At 43.0% G+C, this 12,904-nt stretch overlaps 1 protein-coding gene across 2 annotated transcripts in view; it reads left to right on the top strand.

Annotated features, from left to right (window-relative positions):
* Window positions 1–12,904, top strand: part of TTC23L (tetratricopeptide repeat domain 23 like) — a 49,254-nt gene that overhangs the window by 14,399 nt on the left and 21,951 nt on the right. For both annotated transcript variants that reach the window (XM_082724464.1, XM_082724465.1), the window contains exons 5-8: window positions 4,883–5,039; window positions 6,515–6,640; window positions 9,034–9,211; window positions 11,127–11,235. In XM_082724464.1, coding sequence (XP_082580590.1) covers window positions 4,883–5,039; window positions 6,515–6,640; window positions 9,034–9,211; window positions 11,127–11,235 — 570 coding nt within the window. The remainder of the gene's footprint in view (window positions 1–4,882; window positions 5,040–6,514; window positions 6,641–9,033; window positions 9,212–11,126; window positions 11,236–12,904) is intronic.

The raw sequence follows: 12,904 nt of genomic DNA, 5'->3' as shown, positions 1-12,904 counted from the left end.
AAGCAATGAGAGAAGGTTCAGAAAGGAGAACCGAGTTGGTGTAGTGTCGTCGGAGCCAAGAGGAGAAGCCAAGCAGGTCAGGGCATCTGCCTGAGAAACTGTGACTGAGTGTATTTAGTAGGAGGCCTCTGGGGGCCTCAGCAGAAGAGTTTGTGCGGAGCGGAGGGAGCAGAAGCCGGATCCCAGGCGTGAAGGAGGGGAGCTGAGGCCAGGAGGCCAGACTGCGTGCGCTACTTACTGTGCATTGAAGAGCGAGGGAGAATAGGGTCACTGGCGAATACAGAAAAGTCACGTGAAGATAATTTTAGAAGAGAGAGAGACTGAGACAGTTTCAGGAGTGAGGAAGGAGCCCTTTCAAGAGAAAGTTTGGCAGTTTGAAGAAATAGAACAATTGTTGGAATGGGGTTCAGGAGTCAATAACACAAGAGAACATGGGGCCTTTGCAAAGCAGGGCGTAAAGGCTGCTGGTTGGCGAGCTAGAGGAAGGCACCAGAAGTGGGACTCAGTGGCCCGAATGAGCCCAGTGCTTCAGTGGCCGAGCAAGGGCAGCTACAGAAACAGTAAGGTGTTTTGTCACCTTGTGCCGGACTGTTGTCCACGAGTCCAGGAAGGACAGAATAGTGACACGGACAAGCAGTCTCCTGGTCTGTGGCTTATTATTAATGAAGCAGTAAATGAGTCAGCCTGTTATTACTGGGAACTTTCTAGGGATCCTGGGCTCTATTCTCAGTGTTGCAAAAGCATAAGAATCCTATGTTCTCTGTCCAGTTGGTTGAAAAGGACAAAATTGGTGCAGGAATTATAGGGAATGATTACACCTAGGTGATCTGACCTGCAGGAAACCATTCATGCTTGCCAGCAAGGAGGTTGTGTGTGAGAACTCGGCCTTTTGTGGAGATTCTAAGCAGCTCGATGACAAAGGTCCAGAGTCAGGGTAAATAAGATAAATTGCTTCAGAGAATGGACCCTAGTGGTGGTAGTAGTAGTAGTAATGATGATGATGATATCATGATGGCTGATATCTACTCAAACTCCTTTCATTCCTGTGAAAATTCCGGCACACAGGAATGAAAGAATTTTCACAAATTAATTTTCACGAATTAATTAAATTAATCCTTATCAACAACCTACAGGGAAGAAAGTATTTTCATTACCATTGTACTGGTGACTAAACGGTGGCACGGATAGATGAAGTAACTTGCTCAAGGCCACAGGTAGGAAGCGGCTAAGGCAAGATCAGTATCTGGGAAATCAGGCTCTAGGCCCTGCTTTTAATCGCTGTCTACGTGAACTTCTTAAAAATAGTTGACGATCAAAGGTGACAGCAGCATCTCCAAAAACTGGGTGGGTATCTCCGAGCAGATTCTTTCTGGCCTGAGTCAGAGTGACAGATGTCAGTGGTGGGATCATATCTCAAAACTAAAGCAAAATGATTTGATATGTTTGGTGGATGATACCAGCGCCCAGTTTCCAGTTCATCCCTGTCATTTCTGAACCTCAGGCTCCAGACATCCAGACTAGGGCCTGATTTTGACCTCTGTGCTTGGTGTACTCTTGGTGCTGGGAGAAGGTGTCCTTGGCTTGGGCGAAGGGCAAGTCAAGGGAAATGACTTGGGTCTCTCCGAGTTGACACTGGAGCTGGGGAAGTGGGACTCGGAGTTAGGGAATGAGAGCACAGATCTATAGGCTTCTTCTAGAGACAGTTAGTGTGAGTCTCATGTGTATACATATTTGCAGTGTTATTCTTACATGAGAAGAGCATGTTCTTACAAATCTATTTCAAATGATTACTGATACTGATTCACACTACTGTCTGTCCTCATGAATTTTCTCATGTAGGAAATGCCATAAAAATATCACAAAGTAAGGAGTTTTTTGGAAACATAAAAAGAGCTCTCTCTTGTAAAGGTTGGGAAACATTGTCCAGAGCAGTGATCTCTAAACCCTTGAGAATTAGCTCCCTCGTCACTTCAGATAATTTGAGCAAACTCCATAAATGTGCATTTATTATAAATTATGTCAGTGGTACTAATCTATTATGTAATATTATAACTATTCATGAAAATAGAAGATAAAAATTGAAATGTGTCTTTTCTTTCCTACACCATTCCGGCATCTTGCGCGATGTAAGGGGCTACATGCCCCCCACTTTGAAGACAAGAGTGGATTCTGGGAGCAGTAGTGAAATGGCTTTTTTCCCTTAGGCCTGACTTTGAAGTTTAATGAGCCATTTTCAGTCAAGAGCCTAGTTCTGTTTGCTCAAGCCCAAGGGTCACCAGCTCAGCTTTTTCACCAGAAGGGCCAAAGTGTGGGGCGTGATAAAGCAGAGACAAGGAACCCTATAATTCATTAGCTGCTGAGCTTAGGGTAGAAGTGTTTCACGGGGGGGTCTCACAGCTCAGCACTGGGCACTTGGGGGGTACATGGTAGGCAGACTGGCAAAGCCTCAGGACAGCTTTCTCATTTGTTTTCCACTCAGGAGTCCAGAAGCAACATTGTGCTGACTCAGGGGAGGTTTTCAGTGGCTCAGCCAGTTTCACTGTTCCCCTTCCTACAGACTGATAGAAGCATCTAGATTGGACTCCTATACTTCTTTCTGACACTCTCCCAGGGGCCCACCTCGTTGTGGGAAACAGCCTGTTGGCTAAAAAGTCTTTCTCAGTTTCCTGTCTTATTTTCTTGGTCTGATGTCCTTGGCAACTTCAGTTGCTGCTCCCTTCCTCAAGACCTATAAAGACTCCCCATTACCTAACATGGAATCCAACCTCCTCATTTGGCATCCAGGACTCCATCTTACTTTATTTTTAAAGATTTTATTTATTCATTGGAGAGAGAGAAAGAGAGCACGAGCTGGGAGTCGGCGGGGGTGGCAGAGGGAGGAGGAAAAGCAGTCCCCCCCTGCTGAGCAGGGTGCCCTGCACGGGGCTGCATCCCAGGACCCCAAGATCATGACCTGAATTGAAGGCAGATACTTAACTGACTGAGCCATCCAGGCTCCCCCAAGACTCCATTTGACCCATCCAATTCTAACCTTACGTGTCTTTACATGTAAACCTCTCCTTCAGCCAGGCTGGTCTCCTTATGCCTTGACACTCCTACATACCCCACTCCATCCCACCAGTGTGTGTGTGTGTGCGTGTGTGCGCACGTGCATGCAAGTGTGTGCACGCACACAGGGTTTTTGCTTATTCTGTCATTATGGCCTCAGGCTGATTACCCCAAGTGGACATCCTTCCTCATCCTTCTCCATCAGTCAAACTACCTGCTCTTCAAAAATAAGATGAGATCTTCCTCTTGTATAGAGATTTTACCGAATGCTTCTCTACATGTGGTCCTTAGACGGCCCGCATCATGTCATCCCCTAGAATGGTAGTTAGGAATGTGAATCCTCCGTTCTCACCTCAGAACCTGTGAACCACAACAGGAAGCAAGCCCAGGAATCTGCATTTTATGAGGGTGTTTCTGGTGTGCAGGGCAGTCTGAGGGCTGCTGTTACCTGGTAACGTGGGGCACAGCCCTCTCTTTTGCCACAGACCTGCATTTTTCTCTTGAGTTAAGACCTATGGACAGGCACGTCTGAGTGTTCTACAGTGACTTCCTGGCTTTCAGGTCATTTGTAGGCCTCTCCCAGGGAAGCTCTGTTCTTCCTCCCACCTCCCCCTCCCTACCCTGGCCCTTGTGGCAGCTCATTAAGGAGCTCCTGCACATCCGGAATGTATGAGGGCTGGAGGCCTGAAGACTTCAAGTCATCTTGATGGCCATTGACCATACCTGCACTGAGAAACCGGGCTCGAACGGCTGAAGGAAGGACAGACTGAGGGCTGGGAGTGTGAAGTGGGAATTCGGGGCACAGCGGGTCTCCCTGATAGGACTGAATAGGTTTCCCAGCCTGCAGAGAGGAGAGCTGAACGGGAACGCCAGCCATGCCTGTCTGCAGTAGAGTGGAGAACTCCTAGGATCATGAGCTCTCGGCTGACCTTCCTCTTTTCTCCAGGCTTTCTCTTGTCCCATCAGGGGTCCCTGGACATGAGCTAAGTTGGAAGATGAAGACTGAGGTCTAGAAATTGAGTGTTGTCAAGTCTACCTCTGTCAGCCAACTGGACAAATAGCAATTCCAGTGGGTGCCCAGAAACTCTAGCCTCTAGTCAGGAAACAAGGGGAAGCATCCTGAAAGTTCTGTCAGGCTGGAGTTTGGCGTTACCTTTGTCGTCTTAGCGAGGGGCCTCACTGCATTCAGGAATTGGATTCTGTGCGTGCGTGTGTGACCAATTAGTATAACCAGCCTCATCTTGGATTCAAAAAAATCCCCAGATGGAAGTAATTGTATTCATAAGCCCTTGTATTTTTAGAATGCCTTTTCCAGAAAGCTCAAAGCATAGCAAACACTCTGTGGCATAACCTAGTTTGTTTCTGGACCATCTCCAGGTATTTGGTAAAGGAGCAGCTTCTATAATTACTGTCATTTTACATTTGGCGGATGGAGAATCTTTGTGGGTTGAAAAGGTCACATGGCATTAGGGGCAGAACTGGGAACAGGACACTCAGCTTCTACTCCTGTCTCAATCATTGATTTCCAAACAGAGGCCCACAGATTCCTGCTGTGATGGCTGCTTAAGAAGCACGTGTGGAATTAATTAAAAATATAGATTCCTGGACTTCCTTTCTCTAAAGATTCCAACTCAGTAGGTCTGGGGTGGGACCCAGGAATCTATATTCTCTACCAGTATTCCAGATGATTCTGATGCACCGCCAGCTCTGGAAACGAGTACTCCGGACCATATGCCAACCACACTACCCACGTATTTCCCCCCAGAAAGGTCTTTGATTGAAACATGCCTTTTTCATGTTTTTCGTCTTGCCACCCACCCTCCAACTCCCTCAGGCCTCCCAGCTCAGGCCAAGAAGCACGCTGAGTCCGCCAGGAACACGCTGCTGACCTGGAAGGACAGCACGACCTCAAACACGGAGAAGAAGGAGATCCTGGACGCGCTGGTCATGCTGTACTATACCCTGGGGGTGGCCTGGCTCCTGCAGAACCGATATCCTTCCTTTCCTAGTGGGGGTCTGGTGATCGGGGCCCGGGGCCCCCTGCGCCTGCCAGACAGGCTGTCTCACCCAGGAGTCGGGGAGATCGAAGCAGGTTCCTTGGCTCTGTCCCAACAGCCAGCCGCCTCCTCCCTCGCTAGCCTCTCGTCTCCATCCAGATGGGTAGGGATGTCCCTCCTCTGTCCGTTCATGTGAACTTGGAGTTGAGCCGTGGGAGGGATCTCACTGGTGACACATCCCCTAGCCAGGTGAAAAGTTTTCGGCATCTGTCCTACCTTTCACTGAGCACCAAGAGGATCAGTGTTGGCAGGGAAGACGCAGGCGATGGTGGTGGGAGGTATGTCAGGAAGAGGGAGAATGGGTGGTAATTTACAGCACTGCGGGTCATGCAATCCCCTGGATCCCCTGAGGAGCTTTAAAAAGTATTGCTGTTTGGGTCGCACCCCAGAGATTGTGACTTAGGAGGTCTGGGGTGCATCCGTTTATTGAAATTTTTAAAAAGTCCCCCAGGCGATTGTAACATGCAGCCAGAAACCTCTGATTTAATGGACTCTTGATCATTTTTGTTTTTCTGAAATGCTGTCAAGAATACTACCCGGGAAGCTGGAAGCCAAGCAAAATAGCAAAAAAAAAAAAAAAAATTGTTCTCTATATCTCAGGGCGAAACTGTTACTCTGCCAAAAGTTTGTGATTTTGACAGCCTTTTGGTACCATCTCTTATTGAGAACCGTTAAGGGTGTTTCATGTTCGTGTAAACCACAGTTGGAATCGTACAAAGATGAGCATGGCCTCTGCGGGGTGTGGGGGGGTGCCACACACATTTGTAAAACATTCCTTATTAAAAAAAAATTAATGATGAGTCGTCTTTGAGACCATGTGTCCCTAGTCTCCCCTCTTTACACATTCCTGTCTCTCTACTCTTTTGGTCTTGATACTCAGCTTGCAAAAACTGATCTCTGGCCTTCCTCTGTTATGCCCTTAGAAGGGGCTACTGAAAATGCGGCAAATAGAAGGATGTTTGGGAATTGAGGGGACTTCCTGTTGTTTGCTTCTTGCCAAAAACCTGCTTTGCTTGGACTTTCTAAATGATCCAGAAAGTCCCTTTCAGCGGACTTCGTTCCTTTCTTTTATCATTCATAGGAACCAACGAGGGGGGGGGCTGCATGGCTCTTGCCCACGGGGGATGCCTGCGCAGGAAACATAGCCAAGGGTACAGTTTCTGTTCACGCCTCCCATGCTCACCACCCACCCCAGCGCTGGATTCAGGCTATAGCATGGGAAACCCGGGGCTCTGTTCATTTTCTAAAGAATTCCTGACGACATACCGTAAGGAAAATAAAGAACACAGTAAAGTGCCCATTTTCAAATTCTGCTTTGTTTTCCCAAAGGGCCCTTTTATTTGCTTGTCACCTGCTGTCCCTGGCAATGGGGGAGTTGGTGTGCCTGGCCTTTTCCTTGACTGTGTCACTGGCAGAGAGGCTTATTTCAACCTGCAGAAGGCAGAGAGAAACATGAAGGAGCTGAGAGAATTATTTAAGGGAGGTGTTCGCAAATCCCAAGTCTCGGAGAAAGACCTGACCATTGCTTTGGGCAGGTAAGATCTGGACTTTGAGAAGGAGGCCTGGAATTACATGATGGTTCCGTGTTCTCTCTGTAGAATGGGAGAAACATACTCAGGGTGAAAACCTAGGGCCTCAAACATGGTAAAAGAGGCTTGTGTTTCTCAAAAGTACACCCCATGGTCCGAGCTTTGTGGGCAGTGCCCTTTAATCCTAAAATACCACGAGGTCCGGTCCAGCACAGTCACGATCTCAGTAGACAGAGGGCAGGCTGAGAGTAAACATACTGTCCACGGTGATGAGCTTTAAGTGTTGGACCCATGGTCTGAACTCAGGGACACCATGGGATTTGTTTAAGTCAGAACCAGACTTAGCTGTTTTGCAGCTGAGTTAGGTATCCTCAGAGATAATCATGATATTTACATACGAGAGTGGGCCCATCAGATTAGCAGAAGAAAAGACTAAAAGGCTTACAACTCCCTATACAAATCTATTCCCTAGATTTCAAAAATACCTTCACACCCTTGAAAGCAATCTGTTTCCAAAACTGTAAGCGCTTGGCATGGTAGGGAAGGTGACTGAAGGGTAAGTAAGTGAAATACCTGAATCACGTCTGCCTGCTCTAACCATGAATCTAGAAATCAAATGGGAAGTGGAGGGGAGGTGTTGGAATGCCCAGAGCTAATCTAACAAGGGATGTAAGTCCACAAGGCCATAAATTAGAGTTCAGTGAATGTCTGCTGCCATCACATGGGTCAGTGGCTAAGGTTTTTGTGCCTCATGGGAAAGATAGCTGTGTTCCTTTTTCAGAGTAAATTCTAGTGCATAGTTCATTCATTCATTCTGCGATATTTACCTAGTATCTATTTTGTACTTGCACTGTTCTAAGTGTTGGAACATTTACTAGGTATAACTGTATCCAAGACACTAGTCTTTTGAGTGCTTCACATAATTTATTTACTTCAATCCTCTACTATAAGCCCATGAGGTAGATATTTTTATTTTCATTTCACAGATAAGAAAATTAAGGCACAGAAAGAGTAAATAGAGGAGACGGCATGTAGATGGGGCATCTGAATCCATAGCTCACCTTCTGCACTGCATCTAATTATGTTTTAGAGTGAACAAATCTGTACTAAATCCCTCCTCATTTTAAAGGTAGGGAAAATAAAGAGTGACTGTACAGGCCAGACATCTGGGCTAATATCTCCCTACAAGCTCTTGGTGAGAGGCATTTTCATTCTGTAACTTCTGCTCTTATGGTCTGATTCATAAAATATTTTGGTAAAGAATTATCAGATAACAGGCCAGTACTCTTTTGATGGTTAAATTATAAATTGCAGAATGCCTTACCTAAAATAATTTAGTACACACACATTTTTTTTTCAATTTGGAAATATAAAGATAGAAGCAAAATGTGAGGGGGAGGAAAATTGATTGTGTATCTGCTATATATGAAGATATTTCATGTATAAATTTTAACCTAATCTTGGGTATTCTTAGCCTTGTTTTATTTGGAAGAAAATATAGGCTATTGGAGTTTGACTGTTAAGCCAATAACTATTGAGAAGCAACTTTGAACTACCATGTTTTCCTTGTATCTTACTGTGTCTAGAGGGATAAACCTGAATGGGATGCTATTTTATTCTCATTTTTAAAAATTCTATTTTGTTTTGGAAGCTTTGAAAATACAGATATGAAAAAGAAAATAAAAGTTAGTTTTAATTTCACCCCCTAAACATAACTGCTATGGGCATTTTAGTTAGATATAGATATAGATAGATATACATTTTAGTTAGAGATAGGTATATAGATAGATAGAAATATATATCAAGGTCAATTTCTAGGATAATCATATCACTTTTTTATAACTTAGCACACTTAATTTTTGCCCATATTACTTAGTCTAAAAAAGAGGCATGATTTTTAAAGTCTGAAGTATTTTATTGTATCACATGTCATAATTTATTTAACCACTGCCTTTTGGAAGGGATATTTATGTTGTTTTCTCTTTCCTTTCTCATTTTTAACTGAGGAGGGCTAAACTAAACTAAATTAAACAAGACAAAGCATTAATTTTGCATGGTTTGAAAGAGAGGGAGCGAGAAGTAATCAAATTTTATTTTGATTTTAGAAAATCTGTGTTTATGAGTAAATCATCCCACCTTTGTGAATTGCTGGAAGCCATTTTTTCCATTTGTTTTTTTATAAAATTAGACTACAGCATGCTATATGCATGGAAGCGAATGGTAGTCAGTGGAATCTGGTTGGCGAAATGCAGGTTAATAGGAGTTTGTTTCTGCAAGACTGGATTTTTAGCTAGCCACTGAGATGATTGGCCTATGAAGGCCAAATTGTTTTGTTCTTAGAATCAGTTCCTTTTGTGTCTGGACAACTCTCTGACTTTGCATCTTTGTCCCTCTTATAGGGCCTCCTTGGCCATCCACAGATTGAACCTTGCTCTGGCATACTTTGAAAAGGCAATTGGCAATGTTATTGCTGCGGAGGGCAGTAGGACATTGGATCTGGTCAGTCTCTATGAGGAGATCGCTCAGATTGAGCAGCTGAGGAGGAACCATGATCAGGCCATCCAGTACTTGCAGCAGGTTAGTAAGTTGGCTGGACCCCCAGCCCAGAGGCTGTGTTTGGCCCCAGGCCCTAGTCTCAGGGCCAGGGAAGCTTGGGCTTCTCAGAAGAACAAGGGGGTGGGATGGATTTCCTGGCAGATCCACAAGAGCCCTTCCTCAACCTTAAACGACAGGGTCAGAGGTCACTGACTCAAGGGTGGGTGTATCTGCTCTTTGACCTGATCTGAGACCAGATTTCCCATCCCAGGCCTCCCCTCAATTCGGTGGGTACTAGGAACAGGTAACCAAGTGAGTCTGCTCCAGGGAAAAAAGCCATAGGGGCAACCAAACTTAAGTCTTTAGCAAACACAAAGGGCTTTTTTTTAAATGAAAAAAATCATGATATTTTGGTGTAATGGTGTCATTTGTCCTCTAGGCTAGTCTAGCTGTTTGTATCAACAAGTCTAAACTTAAACTGACAAAAAGGTTTTTCACTTGGAGGTCACTAATTTGACAAATGCCCAGGGGAAAACAAAACAGAACCAGAAGGAATGTTGAATATATTATAATGAAAACAGTGGAAGGCATTTTTACCTGTCATGTACTTGAAACTTGCCTTGAAACTGCTTGTTGAACTCACCTTTTCTCTTCTCAAATGGGAATCTGGCCTGTGGCTTCAGGTATCTCCCAAAGTCAAAAGTGGATCAAAATATCTGATTTTCTGTATCATAGAAAATGTCCAATACAATTCAATGGAATATATGAAAACAGGCTGACATTGTAGCAAAGGCATTGCAGGTAATCCCACAATCCAAAGTTACTAGTATCATACAGTGGAGAAATGTTAGGGAATGCAGCTCTGTAAGCATTGGTCAGATCAGAATAGACAAAACAATGTATAATCAGTGTTTCCCAGCAAAAAGTAATAGTTAACATCTATGGAATGCCTTTACTATGTGCACTTGAGGATGTAGCTCTTTAGTCCATGCAGTAACCCTGTGCTGTGGAGGCACTATTATTATCTTTTTTACGGGTGAGGAAACTGAAGCATAAAGAGTCATAGCTAATTCAGCTGAAGTTGTGTGTCTAACAAGTAGGAGAGCAGGGATTTGAACTTAAGAAATCTGAGCCCTCAGAGCCTATACTCTTAACAGCTCTGAACTGTCTTAACTCCATAGTGTTGTATGATAATCACCAGAGCTCCTGAAATACCTTGTGGTGTTCACCCTGTGAACTGTGAAGCTTGGGTGGTTTTTGTCTTGCTGGTGGAAGCGGACCAGATGGTTTCTCTCTTCTTTTTCCTTCCATTTTAGTATGAATGATAATAGTAATAAAATCGCCACTTCTCTCATGCTTATGACATTCCAGGTGGTATTCTAAACACTTCACATATATTAATTCATTTAATCTTTTCAGCGACTTTTTGCAAGAGTCATTTGCGAAATTCCTATTTTATATTTGAAGACATTAGTGACTTGCCCGATGTCATAAGCGGCTGAAGTGTGAAAGGAACCCAGGCAGGATGGCTTTCCGATCCACATTCAACTCCCCTACACTTCCTTTGATAACAAGCCTTTGAGAGGCGGAACTAAAGTTGTAATTCTAATTTTGCTTTGAAACTTAATAAGAAATAATAATAGCTAATGTTTATCAAGAACTTACCATGTGATGGTACTATGTACGCCCAGCGCTTTGCATGTGCCGTCTCATTTAGTCTTTTCCAAACCCTAGTTGATGGAAGCTGTATATTTCTTCTACGTGTGAAGGTGAAGTTACTTGTTCAAGACTCACAGCTCACAGTGAGGAAGTAGCTGGGATTCAAACTCATTTCTCTTGTAACTCCATGGTTGGGTACATGCAGCTCTCAACTAGCAATTTCATGAGAGCTATCAGAAAATCCTCAGTAAAACACTGTTGTTTGGGTGTTCCTTGATCATGATTTTCTCTATTCCAGGCCCATTCTATCTGTGTTTCTTTGTTCACTGAAGTCAGCCCCCAAACTGCAGAGGCAAGCGCGTTACTAGCCAAGGCTCATGCCATGTCTGGAGAGGCCCAACACCGAGGTAGGTGGAGGGGGTAGTTGGCAGTTATCCTCATTTCCCTTGGGAGGGAAGCACACTGGCAATGGTCTATCAATATTGATGGGTTATAATCAGCTATTCATGACTGTGATGGAAAAATTAGACTGGATGCCATTTTGTATGAAATCATTTACACATGGATTTAGGCACAATATCTCCACACATTAGTTGGAACATCAAAACCAATAAAATCATCTGATTTCTATTTCCTTTATTCCCTTAGAATCTCAGCAGAATTCACCTGCGTAAAGAGTAGAGAGATCATACATGCTATGAATGTGACCTGTGGCATATCAGTTGATGAGGAAATCCAGTGATAAAAGACAAAAACATGGGCTCCTTCTCCCTCCTCCTCCATTCTCAGCCTCCTTCACTCTTTTCCTCTGGCTGACAAGAGAAAATGTTTATAGCAGCTAGAATTTTCATGACCTATATTCAAAAGTGAGGTGCTGGGGGTTCTGGAGGAAAACTAAGCCATGAATTCACCCATTGGCAGTAGTCCTTTCTCAGGCAAGGTCATTCTTTGGAAAGTTAATAGCTTTGGGAAAGACACAAAAGAACTGGTGAGGAAGGACTGCAGCCCTGCTCAGATGAGGTGACTGGGTCAGATTAATGATGCTAATGGATTCAGTGGCCCATTAGGAGAAATTTGGGATTTCTGAAGAATATGTGAAGAACATTTAAAAATGTTGATTTTCTCTGCTTATCAAAGGAATCCATTTAGGTGTACATTATTTTCCAGTTGTGTATGAAAAAGAAACAATTATAGGAAAAGTTTTTCATCCTACTTTTTTCTATTCTTTATATTTCCCCATGCATTAAACAATTTTGTTCAATTTTCAGAAGTTACTTGATATTTTGGTTATTCTTTTCTTTTACATAAGTGTTCATTGAAGACTTTCTGATTCTGTGTTTTCTAGCTAATCATCTTCCTTCTTTAAAAAATTTTCTTGTGTATACTAACAGTATTTGTACTCCATCTATATGTTTGAATTTTTTAAAATAGTCTTCGTGGTCAAAAACACATTTAGTCTCTATTTGAATATTGAGTAAAAATTGATGAGTAAAAATTTTGTTCAAATAAGAAAATTTTATGCTTCTCGAGTTGGGAGATTCTAAGGCCGCCTTATTATTTTCTTGTATACTGATTTTTAACTTTAAAGAAGATTTGGATCTTCACCTCCTATCATTCACTAAATTCCGAATGGGTCCCATTTTAACATCAAAACTGAAAATGTTAATTATCCAGAAGGAAACACAATATTGAAATCAAAATTCCTAAAACTAAAAACTGGAAAAAACTGTCTGAGCACATGAAGTTATACTAGAAAAGAGGTTGGTAGCTTTAATTATAAAAAGATCTAAAATTTGTGTCTGTCACAAAATACCACAAATAAAATGAAAACAACATAATCCAAGATGAACAGAAAACTCGAATAGGCCCTTACTTATTAAAAAAAAGAATCTGTAGTTAACTTTCTGAGAAAGAAATATCAACGTCCATATGATGTCACTGGGTAATTCTACTTAACATTTAAAGAAGGATTAACATCCATCCTATAAAATCTTTTCCAGAAAATTGAATAGGAAGGAACATTTCCCAGCTCATTTAATGAGGCTAACAGTACCCTAATACCAAAACTGGGTAAAG

The sequence above is a fragment of the Mustela nivalis genome, assembly GCF_964662115.1.
Source record: "Mustela nivalis genome assembly, chromosome: 3".
In the NCBI taxonomy this organism is placed as follows: domain Eukaryota; kingdom Metazoa; phylum Chordata; class Mammalia; order Carnivora; family Mustelidae; genus Mustela; species Mustela nivalis.
The sequence above is the reverse complement of the archived record's forward strand: the minus strand, read 5'-3'. Positions and strand labels throughout refer to the sequence as shown.